This window comes from Somniosus microcephalus, chromosome 27 (genome assembly GCF_052327205.1).
Source record: "Somniosus microcephalus isolate GS21.2 chromosome 27, FLI_Smic_1.0, whole genome shotgun sequence".
In the NCBI taxonomy this organism is placed as follows: domain Eukaryota; kingdom Metazoa; phylum Chordata; class Chondrichthyes; order Squaliformes; family Somniosidae; genus Somniosus; species Somniosus microcephalus.
In genome coordinates, this window is record NC_141013.1 from 26,742,481 (window position 1) to 26,767,996 (window position 25,516).

General features: G+C 42.7%; 1 protein-coding gene across 10 annotated transcripts in view; it reads right to left on the reverse strand.

The window, feature by feature from the left end:
* unc13c (unc-13 homolog C (C. elegans)) overlaps nt 1-25,516 on the reverse strand; it is a 794,870-nt gene that overhangs the window by 50,219 nt on the left and 719,135 nt on the right. For all 10 annotated transcript variants that reach the window (XM_085968792.1, XM_085968791.1, XM_085968790.1 and 7 more), the window contains 3 exons: nt 19,208-19,264; nt 17,852-17,932; nt 7,873-8,020 (listed from right to left, as the gene is read on the reverse strand). In XM_085968792.1, coding sequence (XP_085824918.1) covers nt 7,873-8,020; nt 17,852-17,932; nt 19,208-19,264 — 286 coding nt within the window. The remainder of the gene's footprint in view (nt 1-7,872; nt 8,021-17,851; nt 17,933-19,207; nt 19,265-25,516) is intronic.

The window sequence follows — 25,516 nt, forward strand, 5'->3', positions numbered from 1 at the left end:
AGCACCATGTTGTGGCCACCAAACACATTGTAGTGGACGAGAGACTCGCAAGGATGAAGACATCCATCTCAGCGACTTCCATTTCTCAGGAAAATAGCCCCTATTCCAAGTGCTGAGCCAACAGTTAGCTGAAGTTGTCTATTCACCCAGGGACTGAGCAACATAGAGCCAATTTCTCAACTATGTTCTGATTGCTCCTATAGTTGACACTATCAGAGAGCCTGCCTTTAAGGCTGGATAGTTTGGGGGAAAGAATATAGTGAACCACAGATGAGTTTTGTTAATCTGATGCATGTATATTGTTCCATCCTCAGATAACTCAGGGGAAACCATAAGGAGATGGCAGTAGCCTAAGTAGGATAACTCAGAGGCAGGTCATTTGAACTAGAGCTAATAGCAGATGTGACTAGGACTGATGGATATTTCTTCTGGAGAGAAAGCCATCCATAGTAACTGTTTTAGGCCTTTTTCAACCTGGTGCTGTTGATCACTGATAATGTTTTCTATGGGTATTCGGTTGTTTTGAGGAGTAAGCTGGACCAGAAAGTTGTATTATTTATGTTGGCATGAGAGATTCCCACACTGAAATGGGTGTCAGCTGGATTTTTCTAAACCTAACAACGTTACTAGTAAATATGATTATTTTTTAAAGTAGGAGATTTAAGGTGACATAAAGCTAAAAAATGTTTGTGCATTATGAGATTAAAGTTCCGTGCAAAGGTACCACACCATATAGGAAATGTCTTTAGACCTTCAGGCAAACATAGCCGACACCTGCAACCTTCCTAGACACCAATTTCTGTCAATAAAACATATAATAAAATACAATAAAAATATATATAAAACACTAGTTCAGCCTCAGCTGGAGTATTGTGTCCAACACTTGAGGATGGATGTGAAGGTTTTGGAGAGATTTACTAGAATGGTTCCAGGGATGAGGGATTACAGTTACATGGATAGACTGGAGAAGCTGGGGTGGTTCTCCTTAGGGCAGAGAAGGCTAAGAGAAGAATTGATAGAGGTGTTTAAAATCATGAAGGGTTTAGATAAGAGTAAATAAAGAGAAACTGTTTCCAATGGCTGAAGGGTCGATAGCCAGAGGGCACAGATTTAAGGTGATTGGCAGAAGTACCAGAGGCGACATAAGGAAAAACTTTTTTACACAATGAGTGGTTAGGATTTGGAATGTGCTGCCTGTTAGGGTGCTAGAAACAGATTCAATAGTAGCCTTCAAAAGGGAATTGGATAAATACTTGAAGGAGAAATAATTGCAGGGATAAGGGGAAAGAGTGGGGGAGTGGGACTGACTGGATTGCTGTTCAAAAGAGCTGGCACTGACTCAATGGGCCAAATGGCCTCCTGCTGTGCTGTACTATTCTATGATTCTATAAGATTTGTACCCATATCCAACAGTATTAGATAAGCGACAGTGAGCCTCATTACTTGTGTTGTCCTCTTTTTTCAAACCATACTATTCCATACATCCTTTAAAATCTGGTGGGGCTACCTCCATGCATGTGCCTCACACCTGTTGGACTCTGTTTTGATATGGGTTGCCCCTTTTGATCCATAGAGGGTATATTGTGGTTCCCTCACATCAGCTATATGATTGCAGAACCTTATTTGTAAAGTGGGCTATTTCGGATCTCCTTGGTACCTCCGTGGACTCCCACATTTGCAGACTTCACAGATGGATTGACGCACCGAGAACAATTTATGGCATTTATAAGTCTATTAGGAGGCTAACATGTGATTCAGCTGCATTATTGCAGATGTGTTTAGATTGGTTGCTCAGTTGTGTGTTCATTATAAAACACTGACCTCCAAGACCACTCAAGAAGCTCGACACCATCCAAGACAAAGCAGCCTGCTTGATTGGCACCTCATCCACCACCTTAAACATTCACTCCGTGGCTGCAGTGTGTACCATCTACAAGATGCACTGCAGCAACTCGCCAAGGCTTCTTCAGCAGCACTTCCCAAACCCGCGACCTCTACCACCTGGAAGGACAAGGGCAGCAGGCGCATGGGAATACCACCACCTCCAAGTTCCCCTCCAAGTCACACACCATCCTGACTTGGAAGTATATCGCTGTTCCTTCATTGTTGCTGGGTCAAAATCCTGGAACTCCCTCCCTAACAGCACTGTGGGAGAACCTTCACCACACGGTCTGCAGCAGTTCAAGGCTGCGGCTCACCACCACCTTCTCAAGGGCAACTAGGGATGGGCAATAAATGTTGGCCTTGCCAGCGACGCCCACATCCCATGAACGAATAAAAAAAAGTGCACTGAGTAAACTTGTATGTTTATGAGGCCATAACAACAAAATCAGGAGAAAAACATGAATTTCATTTATTCCACTCTTGGCATACTGTGTTCAATTCTGAACACTGTGCACAAAAAGGACATTTTTGCATTGGAAAGTGTGATCCCAAATATAAAGGGGATGAGCGAGGAGGTGAGATTAGAGAAGCTCATGCTATACAGTCTGGAAAGTAGAAGGTTATGGGAGATCTCCTCAAGTTTTATAAATGTATTGATTAATCGACACAAGGTAAACCTTGAAAATTCCTTCAGTGGCTCCAGAGGACCATAAATGATTGAAATAACCTCCCAGGCAAGGTAGTACAGTCAAAAGCATTACTAAGGCATTCAAGATTCACAGCTGCAAGAATTGGGGTTCCGGTAGGCTGAGCTTCAATGGAAAGCATGTCCATTTTTGTTGCCCTTAATTATTCTTGTATTCTCTTTCTGTTTAGTTGTTGGGAAAACATCAGCATTTATTTGGTTAAAAGTGCACGTTTCAATTTTATAGAACCTTCGGGGATTGCAAGAGTTGACAAAGGTGAGCTGAGGCTTTTGAGCTTCCAATAAATCTCATCTCTTTTACAGTGACAGGTTCAATATAATAACCCAGTGTTGCCATATGCTGCTCTGCTTTAATCGTTCTGAGGAGACAACAGTGAGCAGTCAGATTTCATTGCTCACTAGAATGTTGAATTCCCTTTATTTTATTTTTTTTGGCGAGCGCGATGGTACAATTGCTCTAAAACAAAGATACTCCGACTTGTTACAGTCTATTTGTTTTAACTGCTGCTCTATTTTAAAAAAAATAGTCGTTTTTGAAAGTGCATTCTTTTTGGATGCCAGTATTAGTATTTGCCAAAAGGACTTGCATTTTAACACATATTACAAAACATGGTCATTGCTGAGTATGTTCAGTGTTAAGTTACAGTTATAAATTTTGTATTTTAATGTCTTTTCTCCTGCCTAATAATGTGATTAATGGAAAGTGTATGTATATTCATTCTCATAGTTTAATTACACTATGTTCTTTACTAAATATTCAGATTTATGATTAGCTATATTATATTATTATTACTCATGTTTTATGGACTTCTCTAGATACTTGCTATCTGATCTCTGCTACTTTTTTGTTTAAGAAATTTACAATTAAATTGCTTTTCATCCAGGTTTCTGTATCACAAAAATAATCTCAGCCCAAGTAGTGTTATAATAAAATATAATTTATATCCGACTTAGCCTGGTAGTATAGTATGCATGGCATTTACTATGTGTGGCAATTAGAATCAGTTAAACAGTTCAACTGTTCTAAACTGGTTTTGCCAGTACCGGATAAAGCTGCTAGCTCTCAGTTATGGTGGCTGCCCTTCAGCTCTATCTGGAACACTCCAAATGGAAACCGAGGGAAATCCCTCAACCAAGGAAAGCAAGACCTGAATGACAAGCAACATGCGGACCATACCATAAGAACCACTGGTCGAGAGATAATTGGTCTATCTCCTCGGCCAATCTTTCTCCAAAAACATGTGTAATTTTATCTTTAGTTCATTTTTGTTGTAATCCACCAAATATTTTACAGGATATTTAACAATATTTAAAAACTGTAAAAACAAGCAACTGATTTTGTTTTAAACCCCAATTCTTATAAGGCCTCCCTTAAATCGCAAAATGTTACTACAGGAAACTTTGTGCTATCCGGCACCGACGGGACCGAGCTGTTGCCGTTCCCTCAAAACTGCCGGACACACCAGCGTTAATGTTGAAGCATATGGAGCTTTTCATCTCCGTATCTGACAACAAACACTGTTGCTTAGCAACAGCTTCTAAACAGTCGGCCCTTACCTTGGAAGCGTCTCTCTGAAGCTGTTGCTAAGCTACAGAGACTTTGCAGAGCCTGACTGTTGAAAAAAAAGCCACGAGAAGAAAAAAAACCTAACAAAACGGCTCCTGATTTTTGCCGGTGGCTCGAGCTTGCCGGACATTTAGCCTCCGGATAACACAAAGGGGGAGAAATTGGGTATAGCTCCGTTTGGGGCGCTAGTTCTGGCGAAGCGCAAAGCCTAGCGCCAGTTGCGATTTAGTGCCACCTGGCGCGATATTGGGTTGCAGCGTCCTTAAAGGTGATTGCGGCGCTAAATCAGGCGCTGCGCGCTACTCTTAAGGCGCTAACCCGGCGGCGCAACCCAATTTCGCCGCGGCGGGGCGCAGCGAGGGTGCTGTCAATAATCACTTTCCCTGAGACACAGTGGCGCCGGCCAGCTCTTAAAGGGGCAGGTCAATTGGCATCACCAGACACACTCACTGCCTTGTAGGCCTTCAAAGCGGTGGGAGCCTACCTGTGGCGCACCAGCCTAGCAAGACATGGAAAGGGTGAGGCAGAAGGCGGAACGACTCACTGATGGGGCATTGGATGCTTTGGTTGGCGCAGTGGAATCAAGGCCAAGGAAGATGGTCAGAATGTGATTTATGTTTTGGACAGTCTCCCGGGTGTGAGAGGCAGTTATGTGTCAGTGTATTAGTTTTGCTTTCTGTTGCCATAGCTTTCTCATGTTTGAAGGAACCACATTTTGTTTAATGAAACACTTTCTTCATTTACAATGGCCATGCCTGCTATTTACATGCATCTAGCCCTTCACAGGCTTGGGGGTATCAGACCAGTTCCATTCCTGTTCTTGGAATGGCAGCAAGCATTCCATGAGAGGGGCCTAGAAGCTACTTCTGATCAGCCTCTGATGCACAGACTGAGAAGAGCTGCTCGCGTAAAAGTTCAGGCCAGCAGGCATCTTCTCAGCCACCGACAGAGATGTCCTGCACCTTATCTGAGGCTGCAGATCTGGCTGAAGCAGCTGGCACAGCTCAGTCACCACCTCCTTTCTAAATCGCAGCCTTCTGACACACTGCTCCTCCGGCATGTTCATGTAGGAAAACTGCTGTCGGAAAACCCTGCCAGCGTAAGGTCTGCTGTGGCGACGTCTGTTGGCCCTCCTCCGTCTGGCCATGCCCGCCCCCCTCTCCCAGCGTCTCAGTGCCCTTTCCAGATGATTCAGCTGCAGGACGTTCCCCTCCAATGCAGTCCCCATAATAAGTGCCCACAGGAAGGTTCCCCGTTGTCAAGGCTCACCAACAGCAAGGTGATGGTCAGAAGGCTGAAGATCGTCTGCCTGCGCTGGCTCAGTGGTCAAATGGCTCTCAGTGTGCAGCTCAGCAACTCTTTGTAGCTCTCGAGGAAGTTGTGCTCCAAAAATGGCTGCCGCTTTTAAACCACACCAGTCCCTTTTAAATAACGTTCCTTCAGCCCGAGAGCGACTTGGTAAGGTCCAGGTAAGCTGTCACTATTAGCGCCAGGCGCTACGGAGGGGGGCACCACTGAATTTCCGGTCCGGGGCGCCCAAAAGGCGTTGCACACTCAAATGACATCATAATCAGCCTGAGCCCATGAGCGGGCGCTAAGATTTAGCGCCGGCGCTAAATGCATGCTCAATATGGGGCAAGGCGCTAGGTGCCTTGCGCCTGCCCGGAAATTGGCTAGCGCCCCACTTCTCGGCCTCTTTAGGCATTAATCGGTGGCGCAACCAACCGAATTTCTCCCCCAAAGTTTCCTGTAAATGTGCAACTACTTCAGAAAGAGATCAAAACAAACTTTGATGTTTTCCTCCATAAAATAAAGTCCTTATGAGGCATTTTAACACTGAAGCTCATTGTTAGCATTTTTAAAAAAAACGTTGTTGGCTTATAGCAGTATCATACTCTCCTAAACACACTTTAAAAATGTCACGTGTTTAAAGGTACTTTAATAAATTTAAATTTTATAGTCAGCGATTCTACAAAAATAGAAAATACAAAACAAATTCAATAAAACATTCCCTTTTCATGGTAAGTCACCATAATTTGCTGCATTTAGTTAGCAAGAATAAAACCTGCAGAGGTAAAATCATAAAAGTAAATAAGAATGGATTAGGGAGCCATTTAATTTCTATTAGTGAATGCTCCAAAACAGCAAAATGATTTATGTCGTGTTTTACCTTTCACTTTCATAAAGAATGGACTGGGGACACAAAACAGGTGTAATTACAATTCAGGTCAATTGCTAAGCTGTAAAATTCGTGCTGTACAATATGGACTATGACATCATCCTGTAGGGGCTAAACTTGCTTCAGTGTAAAAGCAGCAAGGGGACAGAAAGATTTATGATATGAAGTAACAAAATAATTTCTAGGGCACTGTAAACGTAAATATTTATCGTACAGTAAATTGCCGCATTTACAATCCTATTTTAGTGTGCGTTTGTTTCTTTAAATAATACACGAGATGTTTCTCAATTAAATTGGAATCTAGAATTCAAGTACAAATTAATAGAGTTAAATAATACTGATGCTTCATTGACTACATCGGAGCCAAAATGTAAGTTATATTATTTTTGTGCAATACCGACAAATGTTATCAGATATGCTCTCATTGATTATAGAAAGGAAGTGTGTGTAATCTATTATTATTACTAACGCCAACTCCCACCACCCCCAAAGTTATTTTCTCCATAACCAGGTCTCCCCAGGCTATGCATCACCTCAGAGAGCAGGTCAAAATCTACGCCCATGTGTTTGCCATTAACTGGCCTTTAAAAGCCGACAACTTCAGTCTTTTTCTAATTTCCCCTCCCTTTCTTTGGGGAAGCATTTGACTTATGCTCTGTCCCTCTCCACAGCAATGTGGATGAGACCTTATTAGTGTGGCATCTGTGCACATTAACCTATGGCCCAAAAATTCCTGGACCTGGGAGGGCATTGCCTCAGTGTAATGTGGGCAGGCCAGAATTTAGGGTGGGAAATGGGTGTGTTGGTACTCCCATCACAGCTTTCAAAAGGGAGTTGGATAAGTACTTGAAAGACAAACATTTGCAGGGCTATGGGGAAAGGGCGGAGGAGTGGGACTAGCTGAGGTGCTCTTGCAGAGAGCCGGCACGGGCTCGACGGGCCGAATGGCCTCCTTCCATGCTGTAACCATTCTATGATTCTTCCAGGGGGTTCTTCTGGGGTGATGGGGTGTATCTTGTGTTCCGCAATCCTCCCGCCACCCCATGCTGTCAGAAGAAGAGATGGAACAGTCGGAAAAACACCAAATGCGAGAAATCCCGGCAGTTCCACCTCCCTCAGTGCAAGTAGGCCTGCACATGTACCAGCATAACATCCTAGTGGGAGTCGGGCAAAAATGGTGGTTTCCTAATGGCAATCGGCAGTGGAGTGGAGCAGTAGGAATTACAGGATCAATTTCTCTCACCACTCCATAATCATCACACTGCACACACCCTTAAAGATATCATACACAGCAATTCTGAAATAAAACTGAGAAAAGGTAATCTCTCAAGCCAAGAAATGTCTAAAACAAGGTTTGCTCATGCATGATATTTGTTTGCAGGGACTTTCTTCAAGTCATTTATATGAAATGCAGGCACCGGTAGAATGAAGGACAAATCTGCACCTAATGTTGGATATAATATGCCACTGGTGGTCTTTTTCTGCTCGCATATTAATGATGCAATATAATTTAACATTTATTTTGTCGTTCCTTACCTTGTGAAGACTGGGTGTTGATGAATTTTTTAATCAGGGCATCAGTAGTTTGAGTGTAGAGGCTAAGTGCATATTTCAAGGACTGCAAGTCTGGGCTCTTCTCTAAGAATGTCTTCTTTAGGCCATTTCCTCCAGCATGGAAATATTGCTAAAGAATGGGTAAATCCATCAAGAGAAAGATTAAACAATGACAACGCGGCAGAAAAATGATGTGAACAAGGCAACTAAATTTTTAGACACCATCAAATATGCTGAGAGCCAAATCTACGGCAGTATGTGTTTAAGTTCCTCAGTCATTATTCTCCAACCAGATTAAAAGTATAGAAATCATCTAACAGTTTATAACATTTTGAGATTAGCACATTAGGCTATGGCAATTAAAGATATTTATCATGAGTAATCTAAACCATGATCCAGAATCAGTCAATGGGGTAGATTTTCTTGTTCCTGCAGTTGAGTGCTTCAGATTGCTTGGGTGCAGCAAACACAGGAGCTCGGGTGGCAGGGAGGATATCCCAGTAAGGGAGTCCATTTAAATGCATGGACAGCATATCAAGGGGTTGCCTTACCAAAGTGCACTACTCCCCACTCAATTGCCTGTACCCAGATGACCCAGTGTCCTCAGGTAGAAGACCAGGAAAATGTATCCCATTATGTGCAGTTTAAACTTTAATACAGATACTTTAGAATTTTTATGCAACTACAAGAACCATAAATAACAAAGAACTGGATCAACACTCTAGATTTTTTTATTATTAAACTTTTATTTTTTAAATAAATGTAGGGTAAATTTCATTTTATACTGACCCAAGAATTTATTTCCCAGACCAGTCATTCTTGTGGCCTTGAAATTATCCTGTGCAGATATTAGCACATGCATGCTTAACGGTTTCGTATGAAATTCCTCTCCCCATTATTTTAATGAAAGCCTTCATTACAATACTGTACAAAGGAACTTAATATAAACTCATTAAGCATTTGTGTGCTCATATTCACACAGTGTCAATTTGAAGCAACTAGGTAGGTCTACTCAATTACTGAGGGCAGTTTTGGACTTTGGTCAATCACTCTCCAGAAACTAGACTGAAACAGCACAAACTCATTTTACTTCTGACAGTTACAGCTGTCTGAAAGTGGAGGCTTTCTATCCAACTGTCAATTTGAGCTGAAACCTCAGAGATGCATAGTTAGCCCATTGTACAACATATTTCCCAAAGCATAGTGCTGGCGCAATCTTCACAGTACAGCTGTGCGGTGAGGTGACAGTCAATCCAAAAATCTTACTCAGTCTACTATATGTTTTCAAAGAGGCTGAAATAAAATGTTGTAACTTTCCTGATGCAGAACACTCCTACCATGTTTCTTAACTAGGTAAAATTTTGAAACTAATTGCAACGGACCTGCTAATGAACACAATTCAAATTCAAAATAATAGTAATGAATTGCCCGTACAAAGTGTGATATTGCATATTGATTTAGCAAAGTTCTGTTGTCAGCATGTTGTCAGTTTGGGAGGAAACCTGAAAATCCGAGGGCGCGATCTTGCCAGCCCTGGGGAGGTGGGTTTGAAGGCGGGACTGCCAGGAAAATGGCAGAATCTGGGGGCGGGTGCCATCTTCCCAGGAGGCGGGTAGCCGACCCGCGCCGGGTTCCGTCTCCTGGAGCCGGGAAGGGGATTACAGCCACTTAACTGCCTGTTAACAGGTAGTTAACAGGTAGTTAACAGGCAGATAAGAGGATTATTCCCATTTTACACACACAAGTGTGGGCTTCCTGAAGGCTGCAAACTCTGCTGGGGTCACCAAGGCGAGCAGTGGGTCTGCGGGGGTCAGAGGGGTGCAAAGGTGCACTGTGAAGGTAAGTGATGAGTGCAAGTGTGGTGAGGTGAGTATGTGAGGTAAGTGTAAAGTGTTAGAAAAAGTTTACTTGCCTTTGTTTCTTCCTGCAGACTTCAATCGTGGGGGAGTCTCGCATCTCCGCGGCAGAGATGACAGATGGCTGCTGCATTCTCCAATGCAACAACCATCTAATTTCCGCTAAAGAGGTTTGATGAGTCTTGAATTCAAGAACTCATCAAACTGCAGAGAATGTCGGTGTTTGACAGCTTCACAGAGCTGTCAAACGATGACAAAAATTTTTGACAGATGAAACGTCATACGCTGACGTTCTCTGTAACCGGCTTCCCCTTAATTGGGCCTGCTAAGCTCGCTGGGCGGGCTTAACAAGGTCAAATCAAAGGAAAATATCGTGGGTTTGCCAGAAGTCAATGGAGGCGGGACTAAAACCCGACAAGTGTGAGTCCTGCCTCCAAAAGCTCCCCATTGGCAAAAAGAGTAACTAATGGGGCCACTTAAAAGAACTACACTGAGAATTTATACCAAACAATCAAAATGTGAAATCAGATGTTCATTCTAACAGAATGTAACACATACCTCAGGGCACAGAAAATATCTTGTATAATGAAACGGATAATTCTGTAAATTCTGAAGCACAAATTTTGGATTACAACCTCAACAGTGCAAACTATTGTTCTTTGGCAATCAATCTGAGCTGTTTTCCAAACTTAAAAAAAACTGCAATGCTTAATTTAAAAAAAAATGTTTAAAGTACATTTGTTTTGGCTCTGAAATCTTGCGATTGATTAGGTGATTTTTCAGATTCCGTATATTATCCTTATTTATCATTCTAGCAAGAGATTGCTTACTGTTTCTTTATTATTAAGCATATAGAGTTACAACCCATTTACTTCTTATAATGGATTTTAATGGACCTAATCGTATACTATTACACTGGTAATATGCTGTTGTAACTTGTATTAGATTGTATCATTAATACATCATATTTTGAAATATGACTACATCATTGTCATGTTAGTTTGGTGCAATGTATTGTTTAGTCGGACGCCAATAAAACATATTTTGTCCAGAGCTCATCGACCATGCTTAAAAAAAGAAAGCCATGCATTTCCTACCAGTTTTTCTAACTTTTGTAAGACGGTCTCTGTTCCCAAGTTGGGGATTTACAAACAATTGCCAATCCACAGAACTTCCTTTAATAATTAGCCTTTAACTAACTCCAAGTGGATCGATTTGTAGACCACTTCCCCACAGGGGAGTACCTGAACAATGACCTTAAAAGGGACAGGTCAGTTTAGCTTAAGCTCCATTTTGGCAGCTAAACAACACAACCGTGCTCCAATCCCCAGACTACCCATGACCAATGCCACTGGAGATCAGCGCGTTGATTTATAAATAAGAATGACCTTTTTGAGTCAAAGCGTAGAAACAGCAGATAATGATAAATAATAATTGTGTAAAAAGCTGTGTATTTCTAATGTTTTCAAATAAAATTGACTCATCTGTCATAACCAAACAAAAGCTTTCTAATTTTTCAATTTACGAAACCCATATTGTCTCTTGAGCCATATGGATCAATAGATTATTTTAGTCCTTTAGTAACAAGTTTTGAAATTGAATTACATGTATGATCATATTTACTTTCAAAACACATAAATCTCTCAGTCAGAAAATACATTGTTTTCATCTCAAAGGATTAATTTCCCAATCAACGAGGCCATGCATTATCTTGTTTGTCTTCCAGTTACATCCTAGTGAACACTGGACAGTCTGTGGATTGCTGTTACTGCCCCAACTGCCTCTGTACCAACAGACTTCTTGACCAACATCATATCTTGGCTGAGTTGCAAGTTCCTCCAGCTCAACATTGGGAAGACCAAAGCCATTGGGGTAGAAATTCGTCTTGGGCGGTTGTGCGAAATGGGCAGGATCACATCTGCCGCATGTTGTACTCCTCGCCCGATATTCGGTTCCACTGACTTCAACAACACTGAATATCGGGCGGGACGAATAATGGCGGTCACTTGTTTTGCGCTGCCGCATTGTCTTTGGCCCTTGCCATAAACTCCTCTGAACCAGACAGTTTGCAGTCTCAATCTCCTGCTTGACCCTTATCTGAGCTTTAAACCTCCCATTCTATCCATCATCATAATGAGTCTACTTCCAACTCCACAACAATGTCCGCCTCCACCCCTACCTCAGCACCTCCTCCGCCACTGAAACCCTTATACATGCCTTTGTTACTCCCGGATCGACGGCTCCAATGCGCGCTTTGCTGGCCTCCCTTCATCCATAAACTCCAACTTACTCAAAACTCTGCTGCCTGTATCCACCTTGCAAAAAGACTCGCTCACCTTATCACTGTTGATGCAAATGTCGATATAAATACAAGTTGTTGTTGATCTTCATTGGCTTCCTGTCTTCCAATGCATTAATTTCAATTGTCTATAAATCCTTCCATGGCCTTGCCCCAATTCTATCTCTCAAATCTCCTCCAGCTCTATATGCTCTCCTGAACACTCCATTTTTCTGCTTCTGGCTTCTGTCTCCCCCCCAATAGGTGACAATGCCTTAAGCCACCTTCATCCTACTAGCTGGCACTCTGTCCCTGAACCCCTCCTCCTTACCTTGTGCTGCCTGTCGACCTTTAAAAACCAACTCAAAATCCATCTATTCGACTAAGCTTTTATCACCCTTCTCAATATGTGTCCTCTTGGCTTGGCATTCATTTCCTTACACCTACTCATTTCTCTATGTTAAGGCCACTATATAAATACAAGCTGTTGCTGCACAATCTTTAATGTATCTTGTTTTGTTGACAACATAACACACTTACCATAGAGACAGTTTATATAAAGTAGAAAACTACAGTGTACTGGTGCATTGTGTTAGATAATCTATTTTTATTACCTTGTTGTAGTTTTTTATTTAAATATATCAAATATATATACTGGAACTTGTTTTTTCAACATGTTACCTTAGACAATGGCGTTTATTTCCCCAAATTTAAGGGTTGTTCTGGGAGCTATGACTATTATCTAAGTCTCAAATATGTCTATCTATATTTTCCTGTGGTCAGATACCTCTAGGAAAATCCTGCAATAAAACCATGAATAGAATGTTCTCACATCTGGGTTACAAAACTATATTTCCATATTCAATCTTTAATTTTATGCTAATCCTTTTAGCAAGTCTATTAGCTGTCGCAATCACTCTTTTTCTTGTCTTGTAGCCTGTAAGACTGTGTGTAAACTCAAACACATAGATTCTGACAAAAGACGAACATGGATCAGGGTTTAATATATAGCTATGGCAAGAACCTGTGGGAGAGAGCCTTTCTTATTTAACTAGACATTTGATTATGAGGGAAGAAAGCGTTTTTCACTGGTTTACACATGGGAATATACTCCTTTTATTTTCCATATACCTCATCTGTGCTTTATTCACAGAATACTTCTGTTAAGATTTGACAAGAAACAATGCAATAGGAAGAATCCTTTGACAGATTTCGATACAAAAAAAAATCCTGAAAATACTTCTTTGAGATTTTCCTTTTTGGCTTGATAGAACTGTGGCGAGGCATTGCTTAGTCCCCAGCTGTGACTCTCAATGGTCACCCACATAGGTTTTCTTGGGTCAGCTAATTTATATATTTTTAGGTGGGCTCTTACAGGATTTTCTGGTGGAGTCAGGGAGGCTGCCTTGTGGAGGGTGGTAGGAAGGTGACTGCTGTAGACCTCGAGCACTTGCAGCTGCTGAGCATGCCTGGGGTGGTTTAAGATGTTGTTGAGCTTTTAAATAAATTTTAAATTTGGCCTCGCTGGTTGAGTGCAATTTGTCACCTTGTTCTCAAGTACACTCATCTTAAGGGCCTTTTAAAATTGAACCACAAAATCCCCTGCCTCCTTAGAAATATAGCACATCAGAACACTATGGCATTCCTACCCCCACTGTTACTCAAGGTGCAAATGAAGAAAAATATGTTGGATTTACATGGCAATTCCGTACACCCGCTCAAATATGGACGAACGTAATCACTTCCAGAGGAACATCCAACTCCCCAGCCAATCTCCCTTCCCAGCCTACATCTATACCACTAAAAAAACAGGCAGTTTAGGCAAGGGAAGTATTGCCCAATATGAAGAGAGGGAAAACATTTCCATTTTAACAGAATATTACGTGAATACCTCTGGTTTGATGAATGAACAGAGAATGCAACAGAGTAAACCTGAATGATGGATAATCCTGAAGTTATCATGTTTGCTAACCACTGACATCTTGCAAGATCACAAATTGTCTCACTGCCAGTGAATGGAGAAAAGAACATTAAGATAAGAAATGGATCAAACACAATTTGTACCTTTCCTTTAGCTTCCATAAATGATCATACCATGACACTTGCGAGGGTTTAATAGACTGCCGCTGAAGTAATGAATAAATCCTATGCAACTTGTTAATTTTTTTGTGTTTTATTTTTTCTGCTACCTATTAAATATCCAGCAAGACTGCATTAGAAATATCAATGTTTCATGTTTCACGTAACTATTATAGTTGTTTAATTGCAGATAAATAGAGAGAGGGACAGATTTAAGCTCTTCTGCTTTTTCTAATTATTCTTCTGCTATGAAGGTAGTTCTGTTCTGTTCTTTTAATTCTTGGTTTATTATTCATTCCTGATCTGAGTATCAGGGTGGCCTGGATTGGGTATATACATTCCCTAAAGAGCTAGTTTATTTTCATTATCTACTTTATAAAGTGCTGGTTAGGCCACAACTGGAGTATTGCGTCCAGTTCTGGTCACCACACTTTAGGAAGGATGTGAAGGCCCTTGAGAGGGTGCAGAAGAGATTTACCAGAATGGTTCCGGGGATGGGGGATCTTAGCTACAAGGACAGGTTGGAGAAGTTGGATTTGTTTTCATTAGAGCAAAGGAGGTTGAGGGGTGATTTGATAGTGGTGTACAAGATTATGAAGGGTTTGGATAGGCTAGACGGGGAAAGGTTGTCCCCACTAGTTGATGGTACAAGGGCTAGGGCACACAGATTTAAGGTTTTGGGCAAGTGATATGAGGGGGATGTGAGGAAAAGCTTTTTTATGCAGCGAGTGGTGAGGACCTGGAACTCGCTGCCGACGGAAGTGGTGGAAGTGGACACACTCAATGTTTTCAAGGGGAGACTGGATAGGCACTTGAGGGAAATAAACTTGCAGGGCTACGGGGATAGAGCGGGGGAATGGGACTGACTGGATTGCTCTACAGAGAGCCAGCATGGACTCGATGGGCCGAATGGCCTCCTTCTGTTCCGTTATGACTCTATGGGGGAAAAATTTAGTCGCGCCCCCTTTGGGGCACTAACTTCGCCAGGGCACTACTTTTAGCGCCCCGGAAAAATTAGGACCGCTGCGGCCAAAATTGAGTGGTAGCGCCCCAAGAGGGAAGCGGGGCGATACTGGAATCGCCCCGCCTTCCTTTTGGGGAACTGCGAGGGAATATCGCGGTGCTACGTGCCGCAGTATTGCAGGCCTTCCTCCCCTTCTTAAAGAGGAGGGGCCTTGCGCAGTACGACCTGGGGTCCGGCTGGGCAACTGGGGATCAAAGTGCTGGCAAAAGAGCCCGGCACTCAAGAGAAGTGCCGGGCTCATGGAGCGCAGCCGGCACTCCGTCGGGGTGGGGGGGCGGGTCAGGAGGCCGGGGACGGCAGTGGAGGCAGGTGCCGTCAAGCGGCCAGCAACAAAAATGGCCGCCCGGCACCTCACCTTTAAATAGCACCGCCCCGGCCGCAGGTAGGCCCCCCTGACCCTGTCAGGCATAGCGTCCGGCGGTAAGTCAGGGGGCGCTACTGAAGATCGCGGCCGGGGTGCAAGCGGGGTGCTGCACACGGCGATGACATCATCGCTGACGGCGCAGCGGGGCGTTAATGGTTAACGCCGCCACTAACCTCCTGCTGAATTTCGTGGGAGATGTTGGCGGGGCCGTGCCCGGGCGCTAACGGGAGGCGCAAAGCAACCAAATTTTCCCCCCTATGACTCTATTCTAACCAGAAGTGCAATTTGTTTAGGATCACATTTCAATAATTAGGCAATTAGTGCTGGCCAATTGCAATTGGGAGAAGGGGATAAGTAAATTCTCCTATTATTCTACTGTCATTTTTAAGGAAGTTATGATAATTTTTCCACTGAAAAGAAAAAAAAACTTTTAATGTTCGGTGTATTCTCACAACTTTGAAATAAAAGATGGTTAATATGCTAAATGGAAGTTGTTTTCTCCAGAGACTAAACAATAAACAGTCCATTGGCTTGTCTGGCAATTGAAAAACACCTCCTCACACCCACTGTGTTGATAAGTCCTTTGATCCCTATCTGTCTGGCAGCAAGAGATACAAAGACAGAAAGTGGGACATATGCTGGCAGAAAGGGATTTTGCAATAGGAAGGCTGCGAGGGCAGTCAAGTTTGTTAAAAGAACTACTCTGAGGGTTTTTGCTGGAAGATAGTTAGAAACCATCTTGTTTAAGTAAAGTAAGACTGATGTGAGCTAGCATGTCGTATTCTTTATTTTGTTTTATTATGTGATGATAAATTGTAAAAATTGAATTAAGTGAGTCTAGTCATAACAGCTGTTCTGTACGTTCACGTCTCTGTGAAATAAAGTAGCTTAATGATTCCTATATGTCTCATCAAACGTTTTCTTGATCCACCTTCAAAGAGGTTGAATAAATACATTTGCGAAACACGTGAATATCTGGTTCAGGTTCAGCTACTATTGTTACACCGAATGATTATACAAGTATAACTAGGGTAACTGTGAGTCAATTCCCACAAGAATAAGATGCTCAGACTGCTTATGCGAGCAACTGATGCCCTAACTATGGCAGAACTAAGTTGGTAACAACTACATAGGCTGCTAGTAACAGAATAGTAGCTGGTGAGGAAAAGGTTTGAGTGCTCATCCTTCATTCCTGCTGCTCTCTAGAATTAGACTACAATGAACCTGATTAACTGTTGCATTTACAATCTATTCATATTCATCATGAGCTTTAGGTGGATGAAAACTTGTACTCCATGAAACACTACCTCACATATCAACTTGAACAAACTCCTTGGAGTATCTCCAACTCAGATGTCTCTCATGATCTGCTGCCATAAGTCAATCAGCTAACAGAATGTAGGAAATCCCTCACCCTTTGATGGATATTGAAAATTGGTTGATAATTCAAGCAGCCCAAATTTTAGTCTTACAGGTATGGCCTAGTAGAGGAATCAAGACAAGTACCGTGAAAATAACATAAGGTGAAGTCAATCTTTCTTGGACTGTGACGTTGACTTATATCAGACAGGAGGAGATTGGTGTTAATAGGCAATGCAATGAGGCAATAACAAGTCTAAGGTTCTGTCTTGCAAGTATTTTGGTAGAAAATGGGGAAGGTGGATGCTGGAGGTTCTACTGTAACATCATTTCTATTATGTTTATGCTTTTATTATGCAGGTTATTCAATAATCTACTGAATGTAATTTCTCACCAGTGAGTGAGAGTGATTTTGCTGGAGATTGCTGTGAGGGACAGCTGTGGATTGATTTCTCTATGTTTTAGTGTTTTTGATTAAAGATAGGATTCTTACAACAAAAATATTCATTACAGCAAGCAGCCTGAAGCCTAGGGCAGCCGGTGTCTAATATTTTCAGTATGTTGCTGCTTCAATTTTTCCATTTACCAATAGCATTGAAAAAATAATTATAGTTTAACATGATCCAGTCCAGAAGTGGTGTGGATTTAAAGAATAATAATACTTTATAAGAGTAAATGCAGTTTAATAACATTATGTGTTTCAGGCGATTTATGGGAAATTTCACGTTTGCACATGTGCTATCAGCTGGTCAGAAGCATTTATATATGTGAGGATATTGAAGGCTGAGGTATAATAATTTGAAGATCTAATAGTGAAATGATTTTTCAGAAACTGCTGCAAGGGGAAATAAAATTGGAGACGGCAGATTAATCCATAGTCTGTGAGAAAAATACTTTCCTCTTTCTTTTTCAGGATCCCTTTTGCTGTCATAATGGAACGGAGAAACATCACTGGTGAAGTGCAGCTGTGCCCATTCAAAATCCAAGAAATATAAAATTACCTTTATTGTAGCCAACACGACTTCCATTATAGCGCACTGACGTGGGCTGAGGCTTTTGACCTCTTCCCGAATCACGTGATCCTATTTGAAAAGGATATCAAAGGAGAAATTTTCGGTTTACTGAAATTAATGAACATTTTAAAATAACGTAACAAATTACACAATGAGATCCATTTGCCAGAAGCATACGTACCTTATCATAACAATGCATTTATTTCACTGGCCATCGTTAAGGAAACTATGGTATTTAGGTAACCTGTATCAATGTTTGTATTTGAAGGGGTTTTAGAGCAATGACCAGGGTTCTCTGACTGAACAAAGCAGGACTTGAGATTCAGTGTATATACAGGAAACTCTTTATTATCCGGCACCAACGGGACCGTCATGGTGCCGGTTTATCAAAAAGTCCGGATTACAGAGAGGTATCGTTTAAAAGGTACGAGAGCTCCGTACACAGCAACAAATCCAGGCTTCCCTGTTGCTTAGCAACATGTGCAGGAACTCCGGCCACAGACCAAGTGTCCCTGTTGCTTAGCAACAAGTGCACGAACCCCAGTTACACAGCCACAGATCCAGGAACTGCCACTAATATGAAGTAAAACTTACTTGAACCTACTCCTGAATTTTGCCGGTTAACAGAGATTTCCGGTCATTTAGGTGCCAGTTAAAAGAGAGTTTATTTTACTAGTAACAACATTTTTTGTGAAAGCTAATATATATATTTCTGGTAAATGAATACAAAAACACACATATATTTGCACTAGCTGTTCTGGCAGCACCATTTGTTGAAGAATGGAGTTATTTAATGTGTTAAACTGAACTAAAATGTAGATGCTTTGACTGCATTTTGATTTCTTGTGACAGGATGTGCATAATGCACAGGTTCAAGTTTTCCTGTATTATTTAGCACTTGCAAAAGTGCTCATTATAGCTGTCCCTGAATGTAGCCCTGTTGCACTTTTCTATCAATTAAAAATAAGTGGAACAAGCACTGATTTCCTAATTGTCCTTCCTGGGTTTCTAGGGAATGAATCCTTAGATCACTTAAAAATATGCAGCAGTCTCTATTTTCAATGAAGTACTTACTTTTCATAATTCCAGATGAAACAGTTTTTGACAAGAACGTGTGAAGTCCCACACACATCATTTGAAAAGAATCATGTAAACGAACTGAATTCAAGCTAAGGAATTACTCAAGTTTTAGAATATATATAGTATAGCTTCACACAAAGGAACTCAATTGTTAACAATGCATGGCGTATGGGTGTGGGGTATGGATTTTGAGGACAGAGCGTTAGGGAGGGCAGTATTAATTATAAGGGTCCTATACCATGCCAAGTACAGTTATATTGATACCTTCAGCTTTGATAATTGGCCCAAGTCTTTAGCTGCACTGAAGATCATCTGGGCTCCCTGGAAGAACAAGATTAAAAGAATATGGCAGTAAGTGCAAAACAGTAGGCATCAAAGTAGAAAAATATCCTTTGAGCAACTGTGTTCATTTAAAGAAAAGTTTTAAAAGACGGCTTTGCCTTTATGACAAACAGTAGTCAGGACTAAGATTTTAACTGAATAAAAGCAAAGATAATTGATACTGTATTAACTGATGTTAGGCTTGCAGCATTCATTGCTTTTATACAATCACATTTGTTGTATTAATAAGACAAGGTCCAGATAAAATTCTATCACAACAGGTTGATCACAAAAATATGCTACCTAAAAATCACTATTTGTCATCTAGTAATACTGTAACTATTAACCATGCTAAGTCAACAGTGAATCTTTTATAGGTCCTGCAAATATGCTGGCTTTTTTTTAATAGTCAGTGAAAAACAAATGATCTGTTTCTAAATCATCAAACAATCTTTTTGACTTGAAGCTGTGACAAATGAGTCATTGTAGCATAATTTGACATTGCACCCCCTGTTGCACAACCCAATTATGATGTCAAGACATGCAGAAAACTGGTGGTGTTCTACATTCTCACATTACAGCGATAAATTGTACATTTACATCAAAACAAGTTGTCTAAAAAAGCGGAGGTCCTTAATAACTATGCAACTGCATGTAGCTCAGTCAGTTGAGTGCCAGACTCAGACTAGAAGGTTCTGCATTTGAATTCCAATAGGTCCACTCAGCCTTTCATCCTTCCGAGAGTGATAAATGAGTACCATATTTTAAGCTGTCAAGAGAAAGTTGAGGCTGCACAGAGTACTATCACAGCATTTGTCCTCAGGCACTCCTGTTCAGCAAGGAGAACAGGGTTCAGCAATATGCACAATCGATATTCATGTCTATTGGAGCCAACTTCCGTAGATATCCTGGCCTAGAAATTGGGTTCTGGCGCAGCAACGGCTTTAGCGCCGGAAGTTAGTGCCGGGGCTAAGTCGCGCTGTTCGGGCCCAAAATTCACTACTTCTGCGCCCAAACGGCTGCCGGCGCTGCTGAAAGCTGCTAGCGCCTGAAAACTGGCGCTATGCGCTGAATTTCGGCGCTATCCCGGCGCTGCGGCGCCCGCTGCGGTGCGGCAGGTTCGGGAAGTGCAGGCCTCCTCCTTCCCTTAAGGAGGAGCTGGCTGCACCCGGCCGCGGCCCGCGAAAATCTTATTAAAAATGAGCCCGGCACCTCGGACAAGTGCCGGGCTTGCTTCTGTTCCGGGGGGGTGGGGGGAAGTCCGGGGAGTGAGCTGCGGCCAGGCGGGCGGCGGGAAAGCGGCCGGCCGCCGCGGGGCCTTTAATGCGCCGGCGCAAACTTGTGCAAGGCACCTCTGCCAGAACGTTGCTTGCGGCTGCCACGGGCGAGGCGGCCGCAAGTCAATTTCCCAGTTCGGGCGGGTTACCATGGCAACCGGGACGCTGCGCACACCGATGACGTCATCGGTGCCGGCGCAGCGCTACCGGTCTACCGCGGCGGAAGGGCCCCAGGCAATTTAGGCGCCGGCGCCAATTGCAGCGCTAGGCCCTCTAGCGCCGCAAAATCGGCGCTAAGGGCACTGAATTTCTAGGCCAACCTCTCTAACATCTGTGCAGCAGTGGTCTCAGATTGGCAGCACTCCTGCCTCCTAAACCAGGACCTGACCACATAATCTAAGCTGATATTTCAGTGTAGTACTGATGGAGTGTTGCATTGTCAAAGGTGTAGTCTTTTGGATGTGATGTTAAACCAAACTCCCAGCTGCCTATTCAAGAGGACATAAAAGACCCCATCCTACTATATGAAAAGCTGGGAGTTCTCCCAGTGCTCTCAACCAAGAACATCAGAAATATTTCTCATTTCCTGTTACTTGGATCTTCCTCGACACAAGCTAGTTGCTATGTTTATCTTTGAAGAGTGATTATACTTAAAAAGTAATCCTTTGGGACTTGAAGAGGTGCTGTATAAATGCAAGTTTGTCTATTCAGACTTTTGATCAAGACTTAGAAAATGCTAAGATCAATGTTTCTTCGAGAATTTAACTTAATAAGACAACTTTACTTAACATGAAAACAAAATAGATGTAATTAGTACCATCTATAGCTTATTATTTCATTACCTGGGTTGCTGTAACCACCATAATCTTTTCATATAGGAAAAACACACTTATAATGTAGAAATCACTGTATCACATGAATGCTTAATGCACTCCTACCAAATTGTTCTCTCTGCCATTTCAACAGAGGCCTTAACTTGCATTTAAAATATACTTGTCAAGACCTTTCTTAAAACAGTGGAAAGCAAATCTTAGTACAAGTTTGTTAAGTGTTCATACAACATCGCCAACAATAATCTTTACCCCTCTGAAGTCATGGGGGAAAAATTTGGTTGCTTTGCACCTCCCATTAGTGCCCTAAGAGGGCGCTAATGGGGGGCAAAGCAACTAATGCCCGGGCACGGCGATGTTTGCGCCACTCGTGAAATTGACCAGACATTTTGCGGCGGCGGCACTAAACACTACGCCACGATCTCCTGCGCCCGCAGATCGTGACATCAGTCGAGCGTGCAACGCCCCGGTAGCGCCCCAGACCGGATATTGAGTGGCGACCCCTGCCTTTCCGCCTGCTGCTAGCAATGACAGGTTGAGGGGAACGTTTTGCAGTCGGGAAGGGACTGGGGGAACGCTATGTAAAGGTGACCGCTTCCTGACTTTTTTTATTGGCGACATTTTTGCACCACGCATTCTGAGAGAGAGAGAAACTTCTGGAGAGATTCAACGCTGTGTGAAGGAGTTTTGGGTACTGAGCAACACTTTGCAGGTTTATTTTGATTTGACCTTCCTTGCATCGATTTAGAAGAGACTGTGGGGGCTGCACGCTGAGCTCTTTCCCTGGGCCTCTCCATTGTTCTTTCCAGCAGAATTGATGTACAGGTCTCTCCAGGCCGAGATTCCAGGCTGCAATGAGCAGGGTGTGGATGGAGAGCAAGATCGACCCAATCCCCTTTAAGAACTGGCCGGCGCCAGTGTTCCATTGCTGACTGACATCACATGAGCTTCGCCAGCGCTCCTCGGCGTTAGCGCCTTAAGAGAGGTGTGTAGCGCCTGATTTAGTGCTCCAATTACCTCCAGGGGCGATAGAAGCCAAGTTTGCAGTCGGAGGCGATAATTAGCGCCAGGCGCTAAACTTTGCGCCCGGCCGATAATTGCGCCCCAAACAGGGCGATACCGAATTTCTCCCCCATAATTTGCACAAAGATCCAATTTTAGTATTGGAATATATGGTAATGTTAATTTTAGTATTGAAGAAAAAAAAAAGTCCTCAAAACACTGTATTTGTGACTTGTAATGGGGTGGAATCTGAACAATTTATCTAATTTATACAAAATGGTTGGTCATGTTTGATGGTGTGACAATAGCCATGGCAATGAAGGGAAGGAAAACTAGTCGTACCCAATCAAGTGGATTGGCTGCTCTGAGGCAGCATGCTTGTCAAAGAGGGGAGTGACCTGCAGCTTCATCAAAATCTGATGAGGAAGAAAGACACAGTATAAATCTGTGAATGTCTTCCACGCTCTGTGACCTTTGGAATGGATGCTTGAAGAGGAGTATGAGAGTTGCTATGTTGCCCATTATAACTGCACTTGGAGCTTAAACAGAGCAGGGGAGGGCAAGAAAAGGATGGTTTGTATTCGATCACATTAGTAGGCCATTAGTAGCACAGAAAAAATATGTAGGTTTTCACTATCTTCCAATGTTATTTAAATTAATCAGGGTCAGTAGCTAAGCTCCTGTCTTCAAGTAAACAGATTTAACTTGTCCCTTAATTTTTTTTTTTTTTTTAAGTTCAATTATTACATAACTTAGCCTCGAGTTAAAGGGAGGCTTAGGCTACTCAGAAGAAAGATGTTACGGAATTCCTGTAGTAGCTGGGGAGACAAAAAAGATTTGCACTTGGGGAAAAGACACAGCCAAAGTCAAGGAAAGAATGTGTTAAATGCAGAGAAAATTGGCATAAACAATGCAGCTAGCTGAGAATAAACTGAAGGAAATGGAGCAGTGAACTCATTGGAGCTACACTGAGGAGATGATGGAATAGATACTGTTATAAATCTCCATCATCAAGAAACGACTCATGAAATAACGCTGGATGGCCAGCTGGTGGCGCCATCCAAGGAGTATAAATACTCGGGCGTGGGCCCAGCTTTCCAGGGACATTTTGTAAGACAAGGAACTAGTGAAGTACAACTAGACCTCCATGTTCTGAAACAAGTTGATTAAAGCCTTGCTTTATGTTCAAACCAAGTGCGTAGTGAGTTTTATTACGTCAGATACTATTTCATTCTGTCAATACTTATTAAAAACGTAAGAACACTAGAGCCATATTCAAAATTGTGGAAAATTTTAGAACTATTCGGGGAAATACGTATTATACAATATTTTTGCTTCCTATATGCTAACTATAAAGAGCATTCATTATATGAACACTAGGGAACCTTAGAGAGAAAAAACTGATTTGATTAAAGAGAAATGGAAAGTTCAAAGAAATTTCCAAAGGATTGGTCATTCACAATAAGCTTTGCTCTGAGCATTTCTCTCTCCCACAAATAGAAGTACAAGCACTAGTAAAAATGAAAGGGTAATTTAACTTGCTGAGAGCTTGTGCAACAACCTACAGCTGTAACAGCATATCAAAAGATGAGTATTTAACTTCAGATCGAACCTATTTAGTGACGATAATGAAGACGAAAGTCTTGAATTTAATCTAACCCAGCCAGTAATGAGCGGGTTCGGGCTGGGCGCCCCTTTTACACTCGGCCCAATTTTAACCCCCAGTGACTTTGAAGAGTAAAATCGAGCGGAGTGTAAAACTATCGGAGGAGCTGAATCTACCTGGTTCCCGCCGGACGGGTTAGGTTAAAATCGGGGCCAAAGAGTTGTGACTCACAAGAGAGCTGTGAATACTACAGCTGTTTCCCGATGAAGAGCAGAGTGGTCACTGCCAAACATATCACTTTGGAGGAGATGGGAATGGAATGGGCGGTTGATCTGCGACACCAGGTTCACTCCTGAGCAGCACCTTGAAAATCTACCCCAATGTGGAAGGGTTTTGAGCTCCCGTGTGTTTGAAAGGGCTAGCTATTATCTGTTTGAACCTAGATTTTTTTAACCCCTTATCTACTGGTACAAGTAATAAAGCATTGCAGTTTGATACAGGATAAAAATGCTTCCTTTTTAATCACAGACATAAAAATCTTCATGATCTGGAAGTCTACTGCAGGCGGGAGGGGGCACCTGCCCCCCAGCTGACGGGGTCCTTTTTAAATAAGCAGGTCAGGCTCAGATGATGTAATCAGGGCCCAAGCTGCCGTTTTTACCTGAGCTCTTTGTGGGGAAGCAGTGATGGCTCCTGGCCAGGCCTAACCTGCTGGAAACAGCTGCCAGAGCTAGAAGAGGCCCAGTGAGGTAAGTATCTATTTTTAAAAAAAAGTTTCATTGTAGGCAAGGAGGAGCAGGAGTGTTCCTCCAGGCCTCACAAGGAAACCTTGGGCCACCCCTGCCCCAGGCTTCTTCCCCTCCCCTTCTCTTGAGTGCTGGGCTCTTTTGCCGGCACTCCGATCCCTGGTGGCCCAGGAGGCCTGCAATACCGCGGCACGTAGCGCCGCAATACTCCCTCGCAGTGCCCCGTTTCCCTCTTGGGGCGCTACCACTCAATTTTGGCCGCGGGGGTGCTAATTTTTCCGAGGCGCCAAGTTAGCGCCACAAAGGGGGCGCGACTCAATTTTTCCCCCAAGGTCTTTATCTTTGGAGAAAGAAGGGAAGAGTGGCCTCCCGCACCAAAATTATGCTTGCGTAGTTGTACGATAGCACTTAGCAGAACCTCATGCCTAAAACTCTCTTTATTCTGCTGCCTTTGATGCATTTTTAAACCTCGACAGCCGGATTCTCACATTCTTCAAACTTTATAGGGGTCAAATGGTTTATTGCCTGCTTTAGAAGCAAGAAAAATCATTATTGCAGGTGTGTTGTGATTGTCTGATTTTTGTTTCGCGGCCACAGAATGATCTTCTCAACATTGGCACTGAGGAGTACTGCCTGTAGCTGTAATGGCCCAAAATTTACGGTCGGAGGATTTCCACGGGTGGATGCCTCCGACCTGCAAAAAATCTACGAATTTACCTGGTGGTCTGGGCGGTACGAAGACTCGCGCTCCTGGGCCTCGCCGGGTACCCGCGGGTAGAGGCCCACGTATC